The sequence below is a fragment of the Vombatus ursinus genome, unplaced genomic scaffold, assembly GCF_900497805.2.
Source record: "Vombatus ursinus unplaced genomic scaffold, bare-nosed wombat genome assembly UNPS02014799.1, whole genome shotgun sequence".
NCBI lineage: Eukaryota > Metazoa > Chordata > Mammalia > Diprotodontia > Vombatidae > Vombatus > Vombatus ursinus.
In genome coordinates, this window is record NW_020954577.1 from 1,338,976 (window position 1) to 1,361,569 (window position 22,594).

Sequence of the window (22,594 nt, forward strand, 5' to 3'; positions counted from 1 at the left end):
GCTGGAGATGGGGGATGGCAAGGGAAACAAGTGAAGGCTGATGAGAGAGCACTTTTCATCTTACAAAGCATTTTCCTCACAGCTATGAGTTACATAAGATAGGTGTTATGCCCATATTACAGATGAGGAAGCTAAGGCTCAGATAGGTTTATCAACTCGCCTGTGGTCACTCAAGTAGGGTCAGAACCATGATGTGAATCCAGGATTTCTGGCTGCAAATCTAGTGATCTTTCTCTGACATCACTGTGACTCTGAAAAAAAAAACGATGAAAGCTGGAAAGGAGTTTATTGGAAGAGTAAAGAGATTATGGTAGAAGAGTCTGGAATGCTAGCTTGGGGAGCACTAATAACTTCCACTAGCTTCTCTAATCAACCCAATCCAATAAACGTTTTTAAGTGTCCCCTATGTGCCAGGTACTGTGTTGTTCTTAGGTACTTTGTAAGATTGATTTCCCCTGTCTCAGGGTTGTTTAGCTTTTCTAGAATAATTGGGGAAGAAGATTCTAAGTGATGGGAATCTGGATAGACATTGAAATGGTGTTGGAATGTCCTCTCTCTGACTCCTTTCTGTGCCCCCCCCCACCGTGGGCACTCATCCCCACCTCCACCTCCTAACGTCATCTTGGAAAGAGGAAGGATGCTTAGATGTTTGCAGCTTGGATCTGTCTTCCTCATTCCCTCCATTTCCTACTTTATGCCTACTGACCAAAGTCCAAATTCTATAGCCTCGAATTTGAGGCCTCTTCCCATCTGGCTCCAAACTTTCTTTGCAGTGCTATGTCACACTTCTAATTTCCTCCATGTACTCAGTGCTTCAGCCAAACTGAACTAGTCATCCTTTGAATGCCTCATGTGTCAAACAGTGGATAGAGAGCCAGACTTGAGTCCAGAAGATCTGGGTTCAAATTCTTTCTCAGACACTTCCTACTTGTATGACCTTGGGCAACCTCCCTAGGCCTCAGTTTCCTCATGTACAAAATAAGGGAATTGGAAGAGATGAACTCTAAGGTCCCTTCCAGTTCTAAATCATCGAACCTAACTCCATTTTTTTGCTTATGCTGTTTCCTCTACCTGTACTCCCTTCTCCATAATCTGTGTCTATTCAACTCCCATTTCTCTTTCAAAACCCTGTTTAAATGCTACCTCCTCCATAAAATGTTCCCTAATCCTCCAACCTCCTTTAATATTCTTGGACCTTATTGGCTAAATAAGGTCATTTCCCTTTCTGGCCCCAATTGACTTTCCCTGCCTTATTTGCTATTTCTAGCTAAATTGGAATTCTTATCTATTTCTTCCTGCCTTCTTCCACCTGTGCTTGGCACAGGCCATTGTCCATGCCTGGAATGTCCCCTGTCAAAATCCTGGCCTTCCCTCAAGGCCCAATTCAATGCCACCTTCTTCAGGATATCTTCCTTGGTTTTTCCCCTAGTGCTGAAAAGCTATTTTTTCCTCCTCAAATTTCTTAGAGTACTATTTGGAACTTCTCCTTGGTATATTTCACACTCTACCTTGTATCATACTAATTTGTGCATATATTATATCTCCTTTATTAGAAAGTAAGCTCCTTCAGGGCAAGGACTGTCTCATTTCATTGTATTATCTTTTTTGCCTATTACAGTGCCTCACACATAGTAGGTCCTTAATAAATATTTGCATTTTGTACCTTTCTTTTATGCTTCTTATAGTCTATTCCATATTATAGTTATTGGTGAATGTGCTTTCTGTTAAAGCAATATGTAAACATCAGCTACATCTCTATTAGATTGTAAGCATCTTGTAGGTAGGGGATTTGTCATATATCTTTGCATCTCCTTCAGCACCGAGGACAGTGCCCTGCCAATCCTATGATTAGTGCTCATCAGTATATAGGCAATAATGGTTCGTTGAATTGAATTGGACTCCTTACAGGATCACAGCTTTAGAGTGGAAGGAATCCTAAAGGCTATTGAGTCTAATCTCCTCATTTTACAGAGGAGGAGATTGAGGCACAGTTCAATGGCTTGCCACTCACACAGCTAGGAGGTGGGATTGAATTTGTCCTCTGAGGCCATGGTGCCTCAGAGTATGCCCACAACTGCAGAGAATGGAAACAAAGAGTAGACTAGCATAGCCCATTCTCATGGGTCAAATGGACCAATCTGATAGGCTTCAGCTGTGCTTGGAGGACAATGTGAGGTCAGTTCTTTGCCACTGAGGCCAGCCCTGGGAATATGCATTTATCTTCACAAATATAAGCTAGAAAACAGTAAAAGAAGACTATTGTTTTGAGTTTTCCTTTCCTCACACGCAGTAATCAATCTGTCAGGTATAACTACTTTAATACCTGATTATAAATCACTTAACTTGATATATAGTGATAGATAAGAATGTAAGGCAGGTTTCAAGGAGAACATTTTGCATTCAGAGGGGCTATATATTAACATAGGAAGGGGGATTCTGGTATGACTGGGCAATGTAGTATAGCAGAAACAGTATGGAGACACTTGGGTTCTCTGATGCTAGCTAACAGCAAGTCATTTTATCCAATCAAACAAGCATTTATTAAAAGCCTGCTTCCTATATGACACCAAGCTATGCACTGAGGACACAAAGATGAAACAAAAAATAGTCCAGCTCCCAAGGGCTTATGTTCTAATACAGGGGGCGAGGGAGATAAAACATACACATAAATGACAATATACATGGTAGTTTGAAGATGGAGAAGGCACTAACAGCTACGGGGATCAGGAAAGACCCTCACGTAGGAGGTAACATTTGAGCTGAACTTTGAACGAAGCTTGAGGTTCTGAGAGAATGAGGTGAGGAGAAAGTGCATTTCAGAGAGATAAGACACAGAATGCTTCAGTTTCCTCATTTATTAAATGGAGATATTAAGACTTGCCCTATTGATCTCACAAGGGTGTTGTTTGGAAAGCATGTTGTAACCCTCAAAGCCCCATAGAAATAATAGAAATATGAGCATTTCTCAGTCTTGTGACCTGAAGACCCAGGGTATGTAATACTGATTTTCTGATCATGCAAGCCCTGACCCGACTGCAGATGACAGCTGTTGGTTCCAAGGCCAGAGGTCAAGTTGGCCCAATGCCTGGAGCACATGGCTGGATCCCAGGTGTTGGTTGGTTGGACAGGAAGTAATGATTTACAGGGGCTCCAACTCCAATTTATTATTTGAAACAAATTTTTAAAAAAAGACCAGACACTCAGGAAAAAATAGAACAAAAATGGACAAGCTAATTAAAAGGTTACATAGAGAGTCCTGTGGAGCTAGGTCTGCACCTGCAGATTTTAAGTCCCCATTCAGACACAGGAGGAGAAATACAAGACAGGATATTGAAGGTCTTACTGGGAGCAGACACCAGCTCCATTAGCTGCTGCTAGAAGCTCTAAGTGGTTAGAGCAGTGTGTGTGTGCGTGCATGCGTGTGTGTGTGTGTGTGTGTGTGCGCGCGCGCGCGTGTGTGTCCTGGACCCCGTCTGGTGAAGCCTTGGCATGAACCCCTTCTCAGAAAAATGTTTTTAAATGTATATAATAAAACAGAGGAGTTCAAAGAAAACCAATTACATTGAGATATGGTTATCAAATTTTTTAAAAAAATATTCATGGTCTCCAGGTTAAGAACCACTCTTTTAGAGGGTAGAGGAGCAGTGGAATACTTGACTTATAACCCAAGGCTGAAGGTGGAGGGTCCCTAAATTTTAGCCCTTTTTCCAAACCCATTCTCTGTTACTGCTGGTGAAAGATCAGTTCAGGCAACACAAGGGTAAGGCAACCTTTTTGTATACCCAGGATTCCCTCATTTGGCAAGTATTTATTAAGGAAAACACCAAGCTAGGTACTGGATGATGTGGGCGGGGGGGGGGGGGGGGGGGGGGGGGGGCGAGAGTTAATGCAGAGACAAACAAGACAAAGTCCCTGGTGAGTTTTTCTAAAGGAATAAGGGAAAGCTTCTTTGGCCCATTTCTTTTTTAAAGTCTATTTTTGAGAAATTTTGTACTCCTTTATTTGCTAATTTAATGACATTCCCTCTCCCAGCATGCTCATGGTAGAATCACCGAATCTGAGAGTTGGAAAAGACCTCAGCAACCATCTAGTCCAACCCACATCCAAAAGAAATTCCCACTAAAACCTACTCAACAAGAGTTGTCCAGCCTCTGTTTGGATCTACCCAAGGATGGCAAACTCACCACCTGTCTCTGTGAAGTCCATTCCTAGCAAGTTTTTCCCAACATCAAACCTCAATTAATCTTTGTAATTTTCAATCATTGCTCCTGGTTCTTCATTCTGAGAGAAGTCTAAATTCCCTCCTCATGACAGCCCTTGAACAGGATTATCACATTCGCTCTGTCTTCACTAGAGCAAATGTCCCTATTTCCTTCAATGGATCTTCATTGTGATGTGAACTCAAGATCCTTCGTGGTCCTGATTGCTTCTCCTCCAGGCACTCTCCAGCCAAGTGCACATGCCTATTCTAATCAACCTTCCTACTCTTCCCCAGGTTTGTTCCAACCCAGCCCATCCTACATCCCAGAATCTCCACTCCATGGCCAACAAATTCTTTTATCTCCTCCAGTTTGTCAACCATCATTCCTTCTACTTCCTCTTTATAATGGAAACCTGGCATTTCCCTTACAGCCCTTTTTACCGGAGGTCATTCTTTCTCCCCTTTCTAAAGGAACTGCGGCCCCTAATAGAGCTGGGGGATACTCCTTCCTCCACATTAGGAACCCCAGATCATTTTCTCCACAACTCTTTTTGAGGCTAAATCACATTCTTCCCCATCCTCGATGCTCTCATCCAGTGAGTTCCAGGTCATTCTTCTGCTTATTGATGAAATCAGCTCCTGGCTCTTGTCTCACTCTGCACTCTAGCCCTTGTATCATCCTCTCAATTTTCCTTATCCCCTTCCTCATCTCTGTTGTTGTTGTTAAGTCATTTTTCAGTCATGTCTGACTCTCCCTGACCCCATTTGGGGTTTTCTTGGGAGAGATACTAGAGTGGTTTGCCATTTCCTTCTCCAGTTCCTTTCACAATTGAGGAATTGAGGCAAACAGGGTTAAGTGACTTTCCCAGGGTCACAAAGCTAGTAAGTGTCTGAGGCTGAATTTGAACTCAAGTCTTCCTGACTCCAGGTCCAGCACTCTGCATTATGGTGCCATCTAGTTGCCACTCATCTCTAATGACCTCTTTTGTCACCTCCCCTTCATCTACTTGCATCTCACCACAATCACGGTAAACCTCACCACCTGAAGATGGTTCCCCACCTCTAGAAGCTGCTTCTTTTGCAATTTCACTCTTAGATCACTCCCTCCCATTTTTCAATCCCCCACCCTCAAGCTACTGACACCTTAGTGAAATATCTCTTCAGGATTCAAATTTATTGTGATCTTGGGTCACATTGGGTTCTTCAAAACCATCTCCCCTACCCTGACTTCACTTACCTCCATCCCTAGTCTCTATGCCCATAGCCAGCCATTTATATGTTGCACTAGCTATCTCCCTAGAGTGTACACCTTGTTCCCCAACCATTGATGATATCCAGCCAGGGAGTTCTCATTAGTGGTTAATTTCTCACCATCTAATTTCTCCCATCCTGCTCTAGGGCTGCTGAACGACCCTGGAAAAAGCCTAGAAATCAAGCTGCTTCTACCCATTACAAAAAGTAGGTTAGACAATATCAGCTCGTAATCTCCCTGCTGTTTGACAATCTTTCTACCTACTCTACCCGCATTGCACAGCCCAGCACATAGTAGGTGCTTAATAAATTTTTGTTGTTTGATTGTTGATTGACTCCTAATCTCATTCTCCACAGCAAATGTTTCCAACCTATTCTTCTCCCTTCTCCCATCCCTATCTATTCCTTATACTTCAGGTAGGATATTTAGTCACCTGCGGAATATTGAGATTGTCTGGCCTGATCCGCAGCCCTACCCTCTCCATTCCTCAAATAGTATTATCATTAGTAATAATAATAGTTTGCATTTATATGGTGCAACAAAGGTTTGCAAAACACTTTACCCACATTCTCTTATTTGATTTTCTCAATAACTCTGTGATATAGGTGCTGTTATTATGCCCATTTTACAGTGAAGGAAACTAATGCAAACTCAGGTTAAATGACTTGGCCAGGGTTACACAGCTAATAAGTGTCTGATACAGGATTCAAACTCAAGTCTTCGTGACTCTAAGTCCAGTGGTCTATTTGCTATATCACCTAGCTGCATGACCCTTCTTCTTAGCACTGTCACAAGCTTTCTCCTCCTTCCCTCTGCTTACAAAAGAGTATCCCTTCCCTTCACTAAAGCTAATCTTTCCCTAACACTTCTCTTGATCCTATTTCCTTCAGTCTCTTCATGGCTATCTCTAGCATTCATATGCTTTGGCTGGTATTTTCAATATCTGGAGCCGTCTTCTACGTTGTATACTGTGCTCGTGTCTCCCTAATTAAAAAAAAAAGTCTTCCCTTGGTTCTATCATCTCATCCAGTTATGATCCCATTCTTTCCTTCCCTTCACTGTTAAACTCAGTGCAAAAGTGTCTATTCTGTACCTCGACTTACTTTCTCTTGAGTCCATTACATGGACCTTGCTGCACCACTCTATTGCAACTTCTCTATAAGATGTATTGCTAACTCACTAATCACCAAATGCAGTGACCGTTTTCCATTCTCTATCCCTCTTGAATTATCTTCAGTTTTTGGCCCTGTTGATTAATCCCTAATACTGGGTTTTCTCTCCTTCCTTGGTTTCGGAGGCACAATACTCTCCTGGTTTTCCTCCTACCTCTCCAAAGGTCCCTTCTCCATCTCCTTCACTGGATCCTACCCCACCTGTTAATATTGATCTTCCTTAGGTGTCTGACGTTGGCTCTTGTTTATTTTTATCTGGGACGACATCTTTTGGTCCCTTGGCTTCAACCAGAGTGTCTTTGCAGGTAATCCTCAAACCTAACTCCAACCCCAATCAACTCCAGACCTCCATCTCTAATCAGGCCTTTCTCCCTGCATATCCCACCATGCCTAAAATAAAGTTCATGATCTTCCCACTTGAACCTTCTCTTTCTCCTGACTGCACCACCATTACCTGAATCACCCATATTTGTGACTCTGAAGTATCTCCTCCCTCCCACTCATCTCAAGTCCTATTGGCTCCACTTTACAATAACTCCATCTCTCCTGTATTTTCCCATTGCTCTGTCCTGGTGGCCTGGTAGCATCGTATCAGAGGCAGTATAATCCAATGGAAAGAGCAATGTTTTTGGAGTCAGGACCTGGGTTCAAATCCAACCACTGTCATTTACTACCTGGGTGACCTGGAGCAATCACTTTACCATTCTAGGCCTTCCTCAGTAAAACAGGGAGTGTGGACAAAATGATCTCTCAGGTTCTTTCCAGCTCTAAATCCATGGTCCTATATGCTGCATTGAATTACTCCAGGAGACGTGTTACTAAGCAAGGGAGGTACTGGAAGGGGAAGGTGTCTGGCCTGCTGTTTTGTTTTGTTTTGTTTTGTTTTTCTCTCATTCCTGATTAGAGGAAAAATGATTTAGAGCTGAAAATTAGAGGTTGTCTAGTCCAATTTCTCACTTAAGATGAGGAAATTGAGGCCCAGAGAGGGTGGAAGGTGGTGTCAAAGTAAATAGACTGAGTCCCTCTGCTTGTATGGTAAATTTGACCAATCCACCACTCTTTCCACTGTCCCATGATGCTTCTCTCTGGCCAACACTTTAGCCAAAGCTCAGAAGGGACCCCGAATTTGCTTATTGAGTTCCTTTGGACCACACCTGTCTGCTCAGTAATCCTCTGTCTCAGCACACAGCCTCTGTCTCCGGTTGGCCTTTTCCTGAGGCAGCGTCTGGTCCTGATTCACAGCCTCTTCAGAATGTGTGTTTATAAACTCCTGAAATAATCAGAACAGTTGGAAAGTAACCAATCAGTTTCAGTGAATGGAACTGGGTTTAATACCCTCCTAGAGTGGTATTTGGGCACCCCCTTGTGACTAAAAGTGGCAAGGCAACCATGTCCACTCTGCCCAAAGTTTGGTTTAAGTCCTATGGAAAGGCTGGAAGGGGCCTTGGCCACCACCCTGTAAACATAGATCTAGGAATGTGGTCTGAAGCCCTCATTTTACAGGCGAGAAAACTGAGACCTAAGAATGACCCGAACCAAGGTCATACAGGTAGTAAGTAACAGAACTCCCTAATTTTTTCTAAAAAGGTTTTATTTCTTAAAATAAGTAAATATTAGGGATGATGATTATGGTGATGATGGTGGTGGGGGCGGGGGTAGGGTGGGTGGGACAGAGTGATGATGAAACCAACAAAGAACTTCAAAGACTGGGAGGAAAAGATGTCATGGGGGAATGTATGATAGGAAGAGAAGATGGGCTAGTCACGGTGACAGCAGGTAAAGGATGAGATTAGAGTTGGGTAGGGAGAATGGTCCAATGGGACCTTCTAGATTGGAGGTGTCAAAAATACCCCTGAAAAATAATAATTGTTGGAGAGGATGTGAGAAAATGGAGACCCTAATGCACTGTTGGTAGAACTGTGGACTGATTCAACTATTCTGGGGAGCAATTTGGAACTATGCCTAAAGGGCTATAAAACTATGTATACCCTTTGACCCAGCAATAGCACTACTAGGTCTATATCCCAGAGAGATTTAAAAAGGATGGGGGGGGTCAGCTAGGTGGCACAGTGGTTCACATACCACTTACTAGCTGTGTGACCCTGGGCAAGTCACTTAACCGCAATTGCCTCACCAAAGAAAAAAAATAAAATAAAATAAAAAGGGTAGGGTGGAGACCTATTTGTACAGAAATATTTATAGCAGCTCTTTTTGTAGTAGCAAAGAATTGGAAATTGAGGGGATGCCCATCAGCTGGGAAATGGCTGAACAAGTTGTGGTATATGATTATGATGGAATATTACTGGGATATAAGAAATGATGAGCAGACTGATTTCAGAAAATCTTGGAAAGACGTAGATGAACTGATGCACAGTTAAGTGAGCAGAACCAGGAGAACATTGTACAAGGTAACAGCAATACTATATAATGATCAACTGTGAATGACTTGGCTTTTCTCCGCAATACAATGATCCAAGACAGTTCCAAAGGACTCATGATGAAAAATGCTATCCACCTCTAGAGAAAGAACTGATGGAGTCTGAATGCAGAATGAAGCATGCTATTTTTTACTTTCTGTATTTTTTATGTTTTTTTTTTCTCTTTGGGTCTGTCTTCTTTCACAGCATGACTAATATGGTAATATGTTTTTCATGATTACACATGTATAACCTGTAGCAAATTGATTACCATCTGGGGGGGAGAGAGAGAGAAAATTTGGAATTCAATTTTTTAAAAAAGAATGTAAAAATTTGTCTTTACATGTAACTGGGGAAAAATAAAATATTATTGAAAAATAAAAAATGAAAGACCCTGTCAGCCTTCACTTCTGGGTCTTTGGTAATTGAGAGAGGCCATTGATCCAATTGATTGGTTGCTGCTAGTCTAAGTAATAAATTGATCATGCTCAGAAAAAAACATCCCTGAACCAGATTAAAATGTCATTGGGAAATATGCAACAAAATAAATACAATAGAGCATAGGTAATGTTGCAATATGGTTTTCTAAGTCAATATGACCACAGGCTGGGATCCCTAAGTGAGGCTTAGTGTTTTGGTTTTTTTTTAGGCATTTGGGGTTAAGTGACTTGCCCAGGGTCACACAGCTAGTAAGTGTCAAGTGTTTGGTCTGAGGCCGGATTTGAACTCAGGTCCTCCTGACTTCAGGGCCGGTGCACTATCCACTGCGCCACCTAGCTGCCCTGTTCCCCTATTTCTATTTGATTTTGACACCACTGCTCTAGATGTCTGAAGAAAGAGAAGATGGCCTCCATCCTGTTAGGTGGACCCTCTATGTGGACCTGTGGGAAGACATGAGTAAGAGTTTCACAGACTATCGGGAGTAGATGGATTGTGATCTACGTTATTGGAAGGTCCAATGTCTAAATCACTGAGCTCAGAAGTCCATTTGAGTCTTTGATTATTCCCCTAAAAGAAACTCGCCATTCTGTAGTGATGCCAGATATAGTGGAGGGCACAAGTCAAACATCAGCCTATTTATTTCTGCACGTGGAGATGGTGCCATCAGAGACATTGTCTTTGTGCCTGAAGGCTGCTCATTTCTCCTCTCTAAAAATTTACAATTATTATAATAATGTAAATAACTATTGCCATATTTTATTATTACACCAACATTTTTTCATGTATTCCTTCCTCCTAGAGAGCCATATCCCTTGTAAAAAAGAATTAAAAAGAGGAAAACAATTTAGCAAAAACTAACCAAAATATTGAAAAAACGTAACACTATATGCAGTATTCCGTAACCATAGTCCCCCTCTCTGCGAAGGGTGTTTGTTCTTTGCTTTGATTGTACTTATTAGTCAGAAGAGCAGGTACTATGGTGGTGGTGGAGGGTGGCTACTGAGAAGAAACACATTTGATGTTTTAAAAAAGCATCAATAAAATGTTGCAGAATAATTTCAAAAATTAAATTGTATTACAACCAATTTTATCTAACCTTTCCACTGCACTTTGAATCCAAATCAATTGCTTATTGAATGGCTAGAGAGTATTTTATGTCTGGAGTTGATGTCTGGGGGATGTTGCATATCTAAACACATTAGAGGCAGAACAGCACAGTGGATAAGTATTAGACTCAGAGTCAAGGAAACCTGGGTTCAAATCCTGCTTCAGACTGAGTATGTGACCTTGGGCAAGTCATGCAGTTTCTCCCAGACTTTTTTTCATTTGTATAATGAGGATAATAACATCAAGTGTTTAAAGTCCTTTGCAAATCTTAAGGTGTTATGTAAATGTCAGCTATTACCAGGTTAAAGTAAGGAGAAATGGGTTTTCCATTGTGGGGCAGACACAGGCAAGATCTCCTTAAAGTGTATTAAATCCCAGAAGATTTCATTAAGGACATGTTTTATCTGATTCCTTTGAACATTCATCCTTAGGTATTTTCATTAGGAAAGGCTTCGGGAAAAACGACTCAGAGGCTGAGGAATAGACTACGTGGCCGATGGATTAGATTCTCTATGAGGACGGTTAACCATCTTTTCCTTCAGTGCAGTGGGAACTTAAAGCGTTTATGTGCTTGTTTAGTTTACACTGTATGTGAGAACGCCAAAGAAAGGATGCTTAATGAAGTGTGTTTTCTTGGTTTCCAGCAATGGCAATGCACAAACCCAGGGTAATTCCTGAAAACTCCAAGATTGACACTAATGGGATTTTTTTTCTGCTCATAATCATCATGACTGACAGGCAATCTATAAAAGTGCATTCGACCACATTCAGTTTGATCAGAGAGATCGGGCCTTGATGGAATTGGGCGTAGCACACTGTGAAAAAATGGTACCCATTTCTTGATGAGACTTAAAGAGGTCAGCTGCTCTCTCGGTTAATGACTTGCATAGGGAACTGTAATGGGTGGCATGTTAGTGGATTAGCCCAGAAGGTGGGCTTACGTTGTTGGCCAACACAGGAAGGGGCATTGTTTACCCCCTAAACTGTTGTCTGGCTAAACCAATTAAGGGCTCTCCTGTAATACAGAGATAGACTATGGAGCAAGAAAGCTTCTCCCGTTATTAAATATATTTAACCCAAGGAACCAAGTGCTGGGCCTGAAGTCAGGAAGACTCATCTTCCGGAGTTCAAATCCAGCCTCAGATACTTACTAGTTGTGTGATCCTGGGCAAGTCACTTAACCCTGTTTGCCTCAGTTTCCTTATCTGTAAAATGAACTGGAGAAGGAAATGACAAACTACTCCAGTATTTTTGCCAAGAAAACCCCAAATGGAGTCATTGAATAGTCAGACTGAACAACAACAAAACTCAAGACCTTCAATAAACTGATATTTTATCAATTCATCCCTAACTCTAGAGCCTCTTACTATTTTTTTTGTCCATTCATTCCTGCATTTTGCATATATATTGTGTATTTTTCAAGGTGGCATAGAGGGTGGACTCAGAAGTAGAAAGACCTGTGTTCAAGACTTGCCTTTGATATATTGTATACATTACAGTGAGCAAGTCACTGAACCTTTTAGAGGTCACCAGGCAACTCTTTAAGACCATAAATTACAGTTGATTTGCTCATCTGCGTTGGTGAAGGGAATTTCCATGCTGGGAGTTCCTTTGCCTAATGCAATCCTACGTCTGGACAAAGAATTAAAATTGCTCTTTTGCAGTCTGAGTATATATGATTTCTAGTTCTGCTTTATGTCATGAGATTTCATATCAATCTTTCCTGATTTTTTAGTGTTCCTCATACGTGTTACTGCAGTTAGGCAACTAGGTGGCACACTGAATAAAGCGCTGGGTCTGGAGTAAGGGAGACCTGAGCTCAAATCCAACCTCAGACATTTACAAGCTGTGTGATCCTGGGCAAGTCACTTAACCTCTGTCTGCCTCAGTTTCTTCAACAGTAAAATGGAGATAATAATAGCACCTACTTCCCAAGGTGGTTGTGAGGATCATGTGAGATAATATTTATAAAGCACTTAGCACAGCCCCTAGCACATAGTAGGTGTGAGATAACTGCTGTTCCCTCTCTTCAGCCATTCCCCAACTCCCGAATATTTTGGTTGTTTCTACTTTTTCTAGTCTCTAACAGTGTTCTATTAGTATCTTGGGTGGGGGGAGACAGCTCTTTTTTTCTCTTTTTGGTAAATTTCTTAGGGTGTATTCCTAATCCAGAGTCAAAGAGAATGGTTGTTTTTATACAACTGTCCTGGCATTCATCACCATCATGAGAAGAAGGGAGGGGGGCAAGGTTTGGTTTTTGCTTTGGTTTTTTGCCACAGCAGAGAAAATTAAAGCAGTAAAACTGACATCCTCATCACTCACCGAGTCAGATATTAAGTCCAAAGTAGAGGGAGAACTAGTAATGTCTTAGCTTTTCCTTCGTCTACAGTCTGGTGGTTCAGGCACTCAACTTGTTCCGTTGTCAGGGGAAAGGTCACTCGGCCATTTTCATGTTTGATCCCTCCCTGCTCTTGATTTTTGTTCATTTCTGGATGCCCTGGGTACAGGATAGCTTCGCATGACTTTCTCTGGACAGCATTGACAGGAACCTCATTTGGCTCATGGCTAACGTTGGTCGAGAAAGAATATGTAGTTATTGAGTCACAGCAGGAGCGTTTACAATAGCTCTATTCCATGGATGTTGGCCTGGTGGGATCGTGTTTGCTATGGTAGTTAGTACAAAAACATTGGACTAGACTCCCAGAAACTGCCATCCCCTTTTTGTGCTTTTCCAAAGGAAACGTCCTCCTTCCTTGTTCCTCCTGTGGGTCCCATATAATATGGCGTGTGTGTGTGTGTGTGTGTGTGTGTGTGTGTGTGTGTGACAAACAGGTGTAGCCAAGAACAGGGAGGACGTTTCTATAGCTGGCCCGATTAAAGAATACTGGTTCATCATCACTATCAGTGTTTATTCTCTTCTATAAATATTTACTCTCAATTCAACACCAACCCCAAATTAGTGTCATTGACATTTCGTAATCATCATTGTCATCATCGTCAACATTGTTGTCAATGATATTATTATGCTCATTTATACTTTAAGAGCTTCTTCATTTCTAATTTGGAACTCTTAAGAGTAATTATTTTCTCTTTCCCTCCTTCTTCTTGTCTTTCCTTTTCTCTGGTCTCTCCTGCCAACCTCCTTCCCTTCTTTCTCCATCTGCTTCCCTCTCTCCATCTCTTTCCCTTCCTCCCTCTTCTCTTTCCCTCCTTGCATTCCCTTCCTTCCATCTCTTTCCCCCCCGCTTCTCCTCCTTTTCGTCTTGCCCATCCCCCTTCCATTCTGCCATCCCTGCAGGTTTTTGGTCTGCTCGTGTGGACGCTGATTGCTGGGACAGAGTATTTCCGGGTCCCTGCTTTTGGTTGGGTGATGTTCGTTGCAGTATTTTACTGGGTCCTCACAGTCTTCTTCTTAATCATCTACATGACAATGACCTACACCAGGATTCCCCAGGTGCCATGGACCACAGTGGTAAGAAAGCATGTTCCTTGTCTTGTTTTGTTTTCTCACATGTATCCCCCTTAATGTTAGTGCCTTCGCTCTGAAACTATCTCCAATTCATCCCATCTTCGTCTCGTTTGTGCAGAGTTGTGGCATATTGTCTCCCCCATTAGACTGTGAGCTCCTTGAGGTCAGGAACTGCCTTTTGCCATTCTGTGTATCCTCAGCACTTTGTGCAGTGCCTGGCACATGGGAGATGCTCAGTAAATGCTGGTTGACTCACTGACGGAGGAGCTGAATTCCCATCCTGAGTCTGCCTCCACAATTCTCTGACACTAAGCTAGCAAGAGAGATGGGGGGTGGTGCGAGCACACACACACACACACACACACACACGCACACACACACACACACACTCTAGAAGCTCCCATTCTGAAATGCTCCAAATGCTTCCCCACTGCCAGCTGCTGCTGCTGTTAGAATCTCTGCCTTTGCAGGAGTCCCCCTATTTGAAAGGATAAGGAGATCACTCGGTTCCACCACCAGGGCTGTATGGAGAGGCACATTGGTTTCTAAATGTCTAGACCTCACCACTATCACAGTTGTGGGTAATCAAGAGGTGGGAGTGCCACCTGTCCATGAGAACAACCTGTGGGTCGTAAGACACCAAGTACATAAATCCTGCCAGCCAACTGTGAGGGTGAAGCCAGTTCCCCAGTGTCTGCCTGCCTGGGTCCAGTGACCCAGCAGCACCTCCTAACTGCTCGTTTCTGGATAACCCTTACTGGAAAGCCCTGCCCCTGGACCACTGAATTTCCTTCATCATCTTCCATGCCACTTTTCCCCCCTGATCAGGGATCTGTGGGCCACCAAAGGGATAGATTCCAGAGGGTCTGTGAATTTAGATGGAAAACAATTATATCTTTATTTCATCATAATTGGGTTTTTTGCAATCCTATTTATTTTATTCTGTACATTGCAAAACATTATTCTGAAAGGGGATGCATAAGTTTCGCCAGATTGCCAAGAAGTCTGTAACATAAAATGATTAGAAATCCCTCTTCTAGATGGATTTACTTGGTATGGCAAGACCTCCAGCAAAGACTCTGCCCTCATTCAAACTGTAAATACTATTTAAGAGTCTTCTCTCCACAGCAAAGTCTTGGCCCCAACCCAGGCAGCCCATAATGCTGGCATCCTAAATTGGGACCTTACATACACACACACACACACACACACACACACACACACACACACACAAGTGTCTGGATAGATAGAGAGTTGCTTTTTAAAATGCTGCAGTAACTTCTCAATGGCCTCCATGCTAGAAAGCCCTCCCTCGTGACAAAGTAGTTCAATGAAACCAGTCATCACTTGGACCATGTTTGACAACATAGCACTCTTATTAGAAGACTCAGTAAATGACTGACATTGTCAGTGCTGAGGCCAGAGAAGAAGCAGACTCAGCCCAGGTGGGGCCTGCATCGTCTTGCCTGTGTGGCAGCCTGAGTCACTGGGGGCTTCCCAGAGGGAGAGAGAGAGAGAGAGAGAGAGAGAGAGAGAGAGAGAGAGAGAGCTCTGTTACCTGGTTGCTGGTAATAGAACTGGGCCAGACAACTTTTGTCTGTCTCTGAGGTCAGGAGTTCATTGCGGGTAGATCCAGGTGACTTGGGGAAGGCACCACTGATCTGGTTTCCCCAAACCGTACTGCTGTTGGGGAAGCTGTCATCCCTACTGTGTGCTAACTGGCAATAAGGAGGCCAAGAGGGGATGTGTTTGTCTTCATGTTTGTTCTTCAGGTGTCTGGGGTCCTGTGACATAGGCATGTTGGGGAGGAAAGGAAAAGGAGGAGTCAGTATTCTGATGTCCGAGTCTTCACGATGAAAAGAGCATTCAGAAACGGGGCCGGCTGCACTGCTAGTACACTGTTGATCCAAAGACTTGACCCCGTCATCATAAGGCACTTGTTGGAGAGCCCGGAGGTAGCACCAGGCACCTCCTGGAGTTGGCTATTTGATCCCCCAAGAGCTGAACTGAGAGCACACCCCATAAATGGCCTTCTGGGAACATTGGCTGTCCCAAACGTGTGGCCGTCCCAGCATACAGAACATTGTCTGAAAGGGAGGTTAAGAAATACATGCTTGGCATTGGAGCTAATTTGAAATGACTGTCTATTATTACCTTAGTACACCCACACAGGAGATAGAGGATCAAGGTCACATGCAGCAGGTTTTTGGTGTGATGGCAGCTGTACACCATTCAAAGACTGGAGGTGGTTGTTGTTGTTGGTGGTGGTGGTGGTGGTGGTGGTGTTTTAAACAAAGCTGCTTGGTACCTTGATTTTTGTTACAAAGTCATGGCTGGACTTTTAAAGGGGCCCATGGTTATATTGTATTGTCTCTTTTTGAGAAGAACCCAAGTGGACAAAGAAAGCCTGTTGTTCTAAGTTCGATATATAGTTCATTGGACAACCCATAGAGCTGGTCTATCATTGGATGGATAGATAGATAGGAAGGAAGGAAGAAAGAAAGAGAGAAAGAAAGAAAAAGAAAGAGAAAAAGAAAGAGAGAAAGAGAAGGCTGGCTGGATGGATGGATAGAAAGATAGATGGATAAATGATGGGTGGATAGACAGATAGTGGATAGACAGATGGATAGAAAGCTAGGTAGAAAGTTAGATGGATGGATGGATAGATAGAAAATTGGATGGATAGATAGATGGATAGACAGGTGGACAGAATGAAAGAAAAAATTGAATAGATAAGTAGATAGATGATGGATGGACAGAAAACTAGATGGATAGACAGGTGAATAGAAATGTGGATAGAAAGTTATATAGATAGGGGCAGTTAGGTGGCGCAGTGGATAGAGCACCTGCCCTGAAGTCAGGAGGACCTGAGTTCAAATCTGACCTCAGGCCAAACACTTGATACTTACTAGCTGTGTGACCCTGGGCAAGTCACTTAACCCCAATTACCTAAAAAAAAAGAAGTTATATAGATGGATGGATACAGAGAGAGATGATAGATAGAAAGCTGGATGGATGGACCAATGAATCTCTCAGATTGATGATAGACGCTGTAAATCGACTGTTAACAAAACTCAGAATTAAACTGTGAGAAAGGGCACTGACTAGATTGCCTTTATTGATGCCTATCTTCTGGCAAAAACAAAGTGCCATCTTTTCCCTACCAGTGATGATGTACAGCAGTAAGTTCTAGAACGCTCCAGGACTTCCAGAAGTTGAAGATCACCCAGCGTGTGCACCATAAAGGCCGCTATGATCAAGAAATGTCAAAGGAGACCTGAAGCAAAGAGGTCATCCATGAAATGTATGAATGAAAAAGGAGATGGGTTTGTCTTGTAGCAAGAACAAGTGAAGACTGATGGACAGCCCGTGTGCTCCTCTGGCATCTAGGGCGGTGTAGTGGAAAATGGGCTGGACTTGGGGTTAGAGAACTTGGATACAAACCCCAGCTGTGCTGCTCACTACCTGGGTGACCTTGGACAAGAGCCTTTATTTCTCTGGGCCTCAGTTTCCTCATCTGTTAAAATTAGGGGGTTGGACTAGGAGAACTTCTAAGATTCTTTCCATCTCTAGATCTACGATCCTCACAGGGTCAGGAGAAATCAAAGAATGCCCCCAGCCTTGAATGGAAGGCAATGGACAAGTGTCCTACAGGTGGACAGGCATGGCTAGGTTGCACTGTGCCTGCTGGAGGGAATGCTCACATGAGTGAGTTCACAGCTCCTTTAGAGTACCTTGAGTGTAATAATAATACATTTCTATAGCACTTTGAGCTTTAGAGATCTCTGCCTTCACAAGGCAGGTGGTAAAAGCAGAGCTATCCCCATTTTACAGATGAGGAAGCTGAGTCTCTGAGGGTGTCACTCTTCCATGATTATACAGGTAGTGAATGCTGGAGCTGGGATTGGAACCCAGGTCCTCTGGCTCCCAAGTCCAAAGATCTTTCCGTTTTCCCACATGTCCGTGAGGCAGTCTTGTCTATCAGTGGTGCACTAATCATGACACAAGTTAGTAGTCCCATTTTAAAGATGAAAAAAGTGAGGCCTTCAAAAATACAGTGCTCTGCCCAAGGTTACAGAGTCAGTGATGGATCTCAGATTAGATCTTGTGAATGCTGCGTAAGACCCTGAAACTGACATCCCTTGTATTGCCCTTTGCAAAGGAAACTTGGCTGTTTCTTGCCTATACCACACTTCATTGCACTCTCTCATTCAGACTCTCAGTAGCTCTGTGATAAACGAGCTACTTCCACACAGCCCCTCTCCAGCCAGTCTCGTGTAGATAAAGATGACAACCGTCCTGGCCACTGAACAAGGCTCTTCTCCGAGCACCATCCTGACCAGGAAGTGTTCCGTGCTCTGTTGGCAGACCCACCATCTTGACGAGCTGCCTTAGCTTGGCAAATCCAATGGCCTTGTGACCGTTTCCCCAATCTCATTTGTCGTCAGCAGCCCTGGCCTCTTGTGAAGCCAGGTGCTGCCTAGAATAAAACCCTACCGAGTCTGCCACCCCAGCTGCCAGCCTGAATGGCCCAGGGCTACCAACTCTGCCTTCCCACAACATACTATGGTTCTGGAGCATGTGCCAGGTATGCAGGGAGAGATCGTCTTCTGTTATAATTGCCTCGATTCTACTGTGTTAAATAAATCCATTTGAGACTTGGCTTTGCTTCCCAGACATGACATTCCAACTTGCTCTCAATGCCTTTGCTTTTCTAGGAGCAGGAATGCCCTCCCCACCCTAACTTTTACTTCTTAGAATCCCTCATTTCCTTCAAGGTCCAGCCACCCTTGAAATTACTTTATACTAATTTGCATTTATTTAGGTATGTGCTATACCTCTCCCTCCCTCCCCCCTTGACCCCCCAGAATATAATCATTTTTGTCTTTCTATCCTCAGCACCTAGGACAGTGTGCAGTAAGTACTTGAAATGAATCGAATTGGAAAAACTAGCATGAATTCTCTGGCTCTGGACTGATGTCTTCCCTAAAGCAGAAAGACTTCTCTCCCAGCAGACGAGAGTCTATAGTCTAAAGGACAAGCCTTTAACAAACATGGAGAGTCTATGGGCTGCTCACTGGGGAATCATCATTTCTTTTCCTCTTCTTTTTTTACTGTTGCTTTTAATTTTTATATTGCCTTCATTTCCATATAGATCCCCCTGTCTTCCTGAGTGAACCTTCCCCTGAAACAACTATTCGTAAAGAAATAGAAGGAGAAATAGTTGACCAAAACCAACCCTCATGTGGACTCTGTCTGCTAGTGTCTGTGCCATTCCATATCCATTGCTCCCCTTCTGGGGACTCAGCTTTTTCCTACACAGAACTGGAAACTAGCTACATATCCAAGATACCTGGTTCTCTGCCCCCGTGCCCCCGCCTTTTCTCTTTTTCGTTCACAATCCATTGCTTATCTGTGAAGTGGGCAGGTCTTTTCTAAGCTCTCCAAACCCCCAGCCCGGAAGATTGTGGGACCAACGGTGGTGGTGCTTGTTCCAAAGGAGATTGCCCTCAGCCAGTTTCCTCTCAGCTCTGAAGTTGATTGAAGCTCCTAAGGGCAGAAAACGTGATTTCAGAAACAGATGGTAACTTAACAGGAATCATTTGTCTGGTGTGATACATTAGCAGCGAGACCTCAGGAAGCTGGTGATTGCTTTGACTTTCCCCCACGATTTCATGTCCCTTATTAACATTTCCCCCACACTCCTATTATGTTAAAGGATTCTGCTTATTTTTTTCTAATCAATACTTCTTATGCCATTTGTAAATCAAATATTTTTTTCATGTATCAAGCATTTATTTTTTTCTCCTTCCCATAGGAAGGAAGGGACAGAGGGAGGAAAAAGGAAGGAAGGGAAGGAAGGAAAGGAAGGAAGGAAGGGAGGGAGGGAGGGAAGGAAGGATCCTTGTAACACATAAGCAGAGTCAAGCAAAACAAATTCCCACATTGGTTAAGTCCAAAAAGTGTGTCTCATTTGGCATATTAATCTGTGACTTCACTGTCAGGAGGTGGTTAACAGGCTTCATCCTCAGCCGTCTGGTTTGCCTTTTTCCCAAAAGACTCATTTCCCATCATACCACTCCCCTCCTTCCCCCTACCCCCCCCAAAATTGAATCATCCCTCAAAACAAAAATGTGAGCAAACAACTGTCTTGACAGTCTATGCAGCATTTTCTACCCATAATTTCTCACTTCTCTACTGAGAGGAAATAGACAGTTCCTCTTCTCTCTGGGACCAGGATTGGTCACTGCCATTATTGTGAGTTTGGCAGAATCCTAGTGCTGTGTCTGCTGTTCTCCGATTTCTCCTCTCCTGCTCAATTAGCCCATACAAGTCTTCCCATCTGGTTTTTTTGGTTTTTTTTTTGAGGAACTCTTTTATAGTTGGGTGCCCTTGATGAAATGGAAGTCTCCACTACAAATTACTGAGGGAAGCCTACAAAGGAGATGTTAGGAGCTGAGGTGGAAAGCACACTAGTCTTGGAGGCAGAAGACCTGGTTCAGGTTCTGACTCCATAGTTCTGACTGCTGCCTCTCAAGAAAGACCTAATAGATGAAATTACTAAAGGTCAAGAGAAAGGTCGACAGTGTGGTACAGGGGAAAGAACATTAAATCTATTCAGAAAAACCTGGAAAGACTTACATGAACTGATGCTGAGTGAAGTGAGCAGAACCAGTAGAACATTGTACATAGTACCAGCAACATTGTGCAATGGATGATCAACTATGATTGCCTTAGCTCTTCTCAGCAATACAATGATCTAAGACAATTCCAAAAGACTCATGATGGAAAATGCTACTCACATCTAGAGAAAGAACTACGGAGTCTGAATGCAGAGTGAAGCATCCTATTTTCCCTTTTTGTTTTTTCTTTCTCGTGGTTTTTCCCTTTTGTTCTGATTCTTCTTTCACAGAATGACTAATGTGGAAATACACTTAACATGATTGTACATGTATAACCTATATCAGATTGCTTGCTGTTTTGGGAGGGGAAAGGGAAGGGAAGAAGGGAGAAAATTTTGGCACTCAAAATTTTACAGAAATGAATATTGAAAACTATCTTTACATCTAATTGGGAAAAAAAATACTATTAAAGGGGCAGCTAGTTGGTGCTGTGGATAGAGCACTGGCCCTGAAGTCAGGAGGACCTGAGTTCAAATCCGACCTCACACACATAACACTCACTAGCTGTGTGACTCTGGGCAAGTCACTTAACCCCAACTGCCTCACCAAAAAAAAAAAAGTACTATTAAGTGCAAAAGTAAAAATAAAAAAGAACATTGACTCTAGAGCCAGAAGACCCAGGTTCCTCTTCCAGCTTTGCTCTTGCCTGTGGAGGCTGCTCACTTCCATTCTAGGGGCCTCCACTCTTCATCTATGAAAGAAAGTTGTTGGGCCAGGTCCTGCCCTCTGGGAGCTTACATTCTATTGGCACTTATTAAATGTCCCTCATGTTCACCTGAAGGCCACATGCTCAGGTGCACACAAACACTGAGCCTCTTCTCTCCTTTGTCTTGGCACAGGGCCTCTGCTTTAATGGAAGTGCCTTTGTTTTATACCTTATTGCCGCCATCGTAGACGCCTCCTCGGTCACCAAAGAGAGGGACACCCACAACTATAACAGCTGGGCCGCCTCATCCGTAAGTAAGCTTTCTCCATCTCTGACACTCGGCACGATGGGTATTCACAGAGCCTCTGTCCCTGCCCCACCCCGCTCCTTGAAGTCTTGCTTGTGAAGATGGAAGTCAGTCAGTCAAAAAAACATTTATTAAGTACCTACTATGGTGCTTGGACAGACTTCAGGAGATAGTGAAGGATAAAAGGGCCTGGTGTGATATGGTCCATGGGGTCCCAAAAAGTCAGGCCCAACTAAATGAATGAACAATGTGTCAGACACTGGGCTAAACCCTTGGGATACAAAAAGAGGCAAATGACGGGCCCTGTCCTCAAGGAGCTTACAATCTAACGGAGGAGACAACGTGCAAACACATATGTACAAACACGTTAAAAACAGGATAAAGTGGAAATAAGAGAAGGAAGATGCTAGAATTTAGAGGGCTTGGGAAAGGCTTCCTCTCAAAGATGAGATTTTAGCTGGGACTTGAAAGAAGCCAGTGAGCAGAGATGATGAGGAACACACTTCTCTATGTTTAAGCCATGGCTGTGGTCATTGCCAGCAGACTTCTGTGAAAGAGGGAAGGGCTGGAAATCCGCAGCCATGTGCGGGAGCCACATTTTCCAAAATCAGCCAACAGATTAGGCATAAAGAACACAGACTGTCTTTAAAGAGGACTTCCTGGAGTATATGAGAAGCCTGAGTTGTGAGGCTAGAAATGGAGACTTTCTTCTCATCGCACTTTCTGTCTCATGTGAAGGAAGAGCTCTCCAGGAAATCTGTGATCCCCATTAGAGCCACATTGTGCAGACCTCGGTTTGATGACGTATGGTTTTGTAAGCAGCTGTAGTGCAGTGGAAAGAACACTGTGGGCTTTGGAGACAGGAGATCTGGATTCAAATCCTGGTTCAACCCCTTACT

At 43.2% G+C, this 22,594-nt stretch overlaps 1 protein-coding gene across 1 annotated transcript in view; it reads left to right on the forward strand.

The window, feature by feature from the left end:
• Window positions 1-22,594, forward strand: part of LOC114050410 (CKLF-like MARVEL transmembrane domain-containing protein 8) — a 60,905-nt gene that overhangs the window by 36,463 nt on the left and 1,848 nt on the right. Inside the window, exons 2-3 of the mRNA XM_027872049.1 lie at window positions 13,889-14,062; window positions 21,582-21,698. Of these exons, the coding sequence (XP_027727850.1) occupies window positions 13,889-14,062; window positions 21,582-21,698 (291 nt within the window). The remainder of the gene's footprint in view (window positions 1-13,888; window positions 14,063-21,581; window positions 21,699-22,594) is intronic.